This window comes from Microchirus variegatus (genome assembly GCF_963457635.1).
Source record: "Microchirus variegatus genome assembly, chromosome: 20".
Lineage (NCBI taxonomy): Eukaryota > Metazoa > Chordata > Actinopteri > Pleuronectiformes > Soleidae > Microchirus > Microchirus variegatus.
In genome coordinates, this window is record NC_139821.1 from 1,723,385 (window position 1) to 1,727,285 (window position 3,901).

Sequence of the window (3,901 nt, forward strand, 5' to 3'; positions counted from 1 at the left end):
GACCGGAGCGGACTGCACCGGAGCGGACTGCACAACCCCACCTGAAGACATTAAAACAACGGTACAAAACGCATACACTGTCCACAACATCGCTAATTATTAGCCTGTGTGCGATCGCAGATTATGTTTACGCCACATGGATGAGAAACAAAGAAGCTAAGAGCTAGCATCTGTGCTACTAGCACGAACTGTACGTAAGAAGTTGCATTTTTCTCGTTGATAAAAATGAGCGAGTACTCGTCACGTGATTTCAAACGTGAAAAACAGACGATAAAGTAGGACACGTGGGCGTGGACACCAGCGTGATTGACAGCTGGTCTCGTCCAATAGGAGCCTGCGTTTCAAAAACGGACAGGGTGTCAAATCACAAACCTCAAGTTTTCTACGATTTAAAAAAACAACAATCACCACAAACCTGTTGAGTTCAGAGGCTCAGTTCTGGTCTTCAGTCCTGGTCCGGCTCGGTTTACAATGGTTCTGGTTCAGCTGAGGTGCAGATAGTCCAGATTAAAGACCAGAAACCAGATCAGTTTCCAGAGAAGAAACACAGAGTCCACTCCTCATCATCCTCTGGTCCAGTCCAGTCCAGTCCAGTCCAGAACAATCCAGTCCAGTCCAGTAGAGGCCAAAGACCTGGCTCCTCTGAACCAGGTCCAGAGTAAACCCAGTCTCTTCTGGTCCAGAGTCTGTCTTTACTTCAGGTGAGAGGATGAACTGTGAACCTGGACCAAGTCTGCTGCTGCAGGAGGAGGAGGAGCTTCTGAGGACACCTGAGACACCTGAGTGTGTGTGTGTGTGTGTGTGTGTGTGTGTGTGTGTGTGTGTGTGTGTGTGTGTGTGTGTGTGTGTGTGTGTGTGTGTGTGTGTGTGTGTGTGAGAGAGAGAGAGACAGTTCTTGACCCGGTCAGAACCAGGTCTTTCTGCAGGAGGTCACATGTCCTTGTGTGTGTGTGTGTGTGTGTGTGTGTGTGTGTGTGTGTGTGTGTGTGTGTGTGTGTGTGTGTGTGTGTGTGTGTGTGTGTTCTCTGGTTTCCTCTCCCAGTCCAGATCAGATCAGGTGAAGTGGACTCTGTGTGTGTGTGTGTGTGTGTGTGTGTGTGTGTGTGTGGACAGCTGTTTGATGGACAGATGTCCTCGTGTCCACAGTGTGTCCCCCCTCTGTCGCCCTCTGTCAGCTGACACCAGCACAGCGCCCCCCTGTGGCCTTCAGGTACCTGAGAAAGTGGTTAAAAAAGAACAAAAAAAGAATGGATGATGTTTTTCTGTTGTGAAGGAAACTTCCTGTCACGTCCACTAGATGGAGCCAAATCTCCTGTTTATGAGCTGGTGAGCTTTAAATCATTCATCGACACATTCACCCATTCATCAATCTACTCATTCAACCATTCACAGATTCACAAATTCATCCACTCACATGTTCACCCATTCACAAATTCATCCATTCACACATTCATAAAGTCATCCATTCACACATTCACAAATTCATCCATTCACCCATTCATAAAGTCATCCATTCACAAATTCATCCATTCACACATTCATCCATTCACCCATTCACAAATTCATCCATTCACCCATTCACAAATTCATCCATTCACACATTCATCCATTCACACACTCCAAAATTCATCCATTCACAAATTCATCCATTCACAAATTCGTCCATCCACACATTTACCCATTCACAAATTCACACATCCATACATTCATCCAGTCACAAATTCATCCATTCACCCATTCACACATTATCCCATTCACCCATTCATCAATTCACACATTCATCCATTATCTCATTCACACATTCACCCATTCACAAATCCATCCATTCACACACTCCCAAATTCATCCATTCACAAATTCGTCCATCCACACATTTACCCATTCACAAATTCACACATCCATACATTCATCCAGTCACAAATTCACCCATTCATTCATTATCCCATTCACACATTAATCCAGTCACCCATTCATCCATTATCCCATTCACAAAATTACACATTCACCCATTCACACATTCATTCATCAACATTCACAAATCCATCTATTCACACATTCATCCATTCACACATGCATCGAAAGGAGGCAAGGAGAAAAGAGGAGCGGAAAGGAAACAAGGAGAGGAAGCAAGGTGGTGAGGAGGAGAAACTGGTGTGTGTGTGTGTGTGTGTGTGTGTGTGTGTGTGTGTGTGCTTGCGTGTGTGGGGGGGGGGTGTGTGTGTGTGTGTGTGTGTGTGTGAGGTGAAATCATGAGAATCAAAAACAAAAAGGAAAGAAGAGGAGGAGAGGAAAGGAGGAAGGACGTAAAAAAAAAGAGCTGACTCAGTTTTTTTCATGTTGATCCATGAGTCAGAAAACCCTGTGTGTGTGTGTGTGTGTGTGAGAGAGAGAGAGAGAGAGAGAGAGAGAGAGAGAGAGAGAGAGAGAGAGAGAGAGAGAGAGAGAGAGAGAGAGAGTGTGTGTGTGTGAGAGAGTGTGTGTGTGTGTTGGCTTTCAGTCAACCTTAACATCGGAAGCTCCTCCAACATCTGACAACCATTACTGCTATCACACACACACACACGCACGCACGCACACACACACACATTCTTGTACTTGCCACATACTGAGGACCAGCATTTCCACTTTATAAATCAACACAATTACAAATATCTACTTCATGAATGACATCTACAAAGAACTACTGGTTGCAGTACCATAAAATGTCTGCAGGTGGAGCCCCAGAGCAAAAAAATGTTGGTCCAAAATGTGAAAAAAAAAAATTTGGTCCAAAATTTGAAAAAAAAATTTGGTCCAAAATTTGAAAAAAAACGTGGACCAAAATTTGAAAAAAAAAAATTGGTCCAAAATTTAAAAAAAAAGAAAATTGGTCCAAAATTTGAAAAAAACAATTTGGTCCAAAATTTGAAAAAAAAAATATGGTACAAAATTTGAAAAAAAAAATTTGGTCCAAATTTTGAAAAAAAAAATTTGGTCCAAAATTTCACAAAAAAAGTCATACTATATTATGTCGTCCAAGATTTTTTTTTTTGACGAATTGACTATAGCGTGTTATAGCAACCTAAGGAAGTGATTTCAATGAAAACAAAGTGAGGACCGGCCAAAATGTCCTCACTCCGTAAAAATGACCTCAATTTGTTGGTTAAAAACCCTCACTGGTCCTCAGTATGCCGCAAGTACAAGAACACACACACACACACACACACACACACACCATCTTTAATAACTGAAGACAGTCTGTCAGGGTCAAAGGTCAGCTGTGGAGCTGCTCTCCGATTGGTTCACTCGCAGGTTTAACATGGTTTGTGCCGCAGTGCATGCTGGGAGTCGTAGTCCACACACACACACACGCACACACACACACTCCTCATCATCAATCATGACTCAGCACATTCTCACACCTGCTGAAAGCTACGATGTCACGTGACCACTGGAAAGAAGGAAGCAGGAGAGAAGGAGAAGGAGATAAGGATAGAGGAGAGAGGAGGAAGCAGGGAGAGAAAGAGAGTGAATGCATGAGAGAAGGAGGTGAAAGTAGGAGGTGAAGGTAGAGGAGGAGGGCGGTCAGAGGAGGAGGAGGAGCAGGAGGTGAAGGTGTGGATAAGAAGCGGCTCCTCCTCCTCCTCCTCACACTGACTCCGTGTCTCAGTCAGAACCAGTCTGTCTCTGAGCAGCAGAACCTCCTCCTCCTCCTGCTCCTGGTTCGGGTCTCACCGTCATGTTCTCCCCGGGACTCCTCGCGCTCGCGCTCGCGCTCCTCGCCTCGTGCGCCCTGGGTCCGGTCGCGGTCCGTGCCGCGTCTTGTGAGCCGGTCCGGATCCCGCTGTGCAGATCCATGCCGTGGAACATGACGAAGATGCCGAACCACCTCCACCACAGCACGCAGGACAACGCGGTTCTG

General features: G+C 45.3%; 1 protein-coding gene across 1 annotated transcript in view; it reads left to right on the forward strand.

Annotated features, from left to right (window-relative positions):
• The first annotated feature begins 3,656 nt into the window (after positions 1-3,656).
• frzb (frizzled related protein) overlaps positions 3,657-3,901 on the forward strand; it is a 9,807-nt gene continuing 9,562 nt past the window's right edge. The window contains exon 1 of the mRNA XM_083906630.1: positions 3,657-3,901. This exon is cut by the window's right edge and continues 28 nt beyond it. Within this exon, the coding sequence (XP_083762756.1) occupies positions 3,719-3,901 (183 nt within the window). The 5' untranslated portion in view covers positions 3,657-3,718.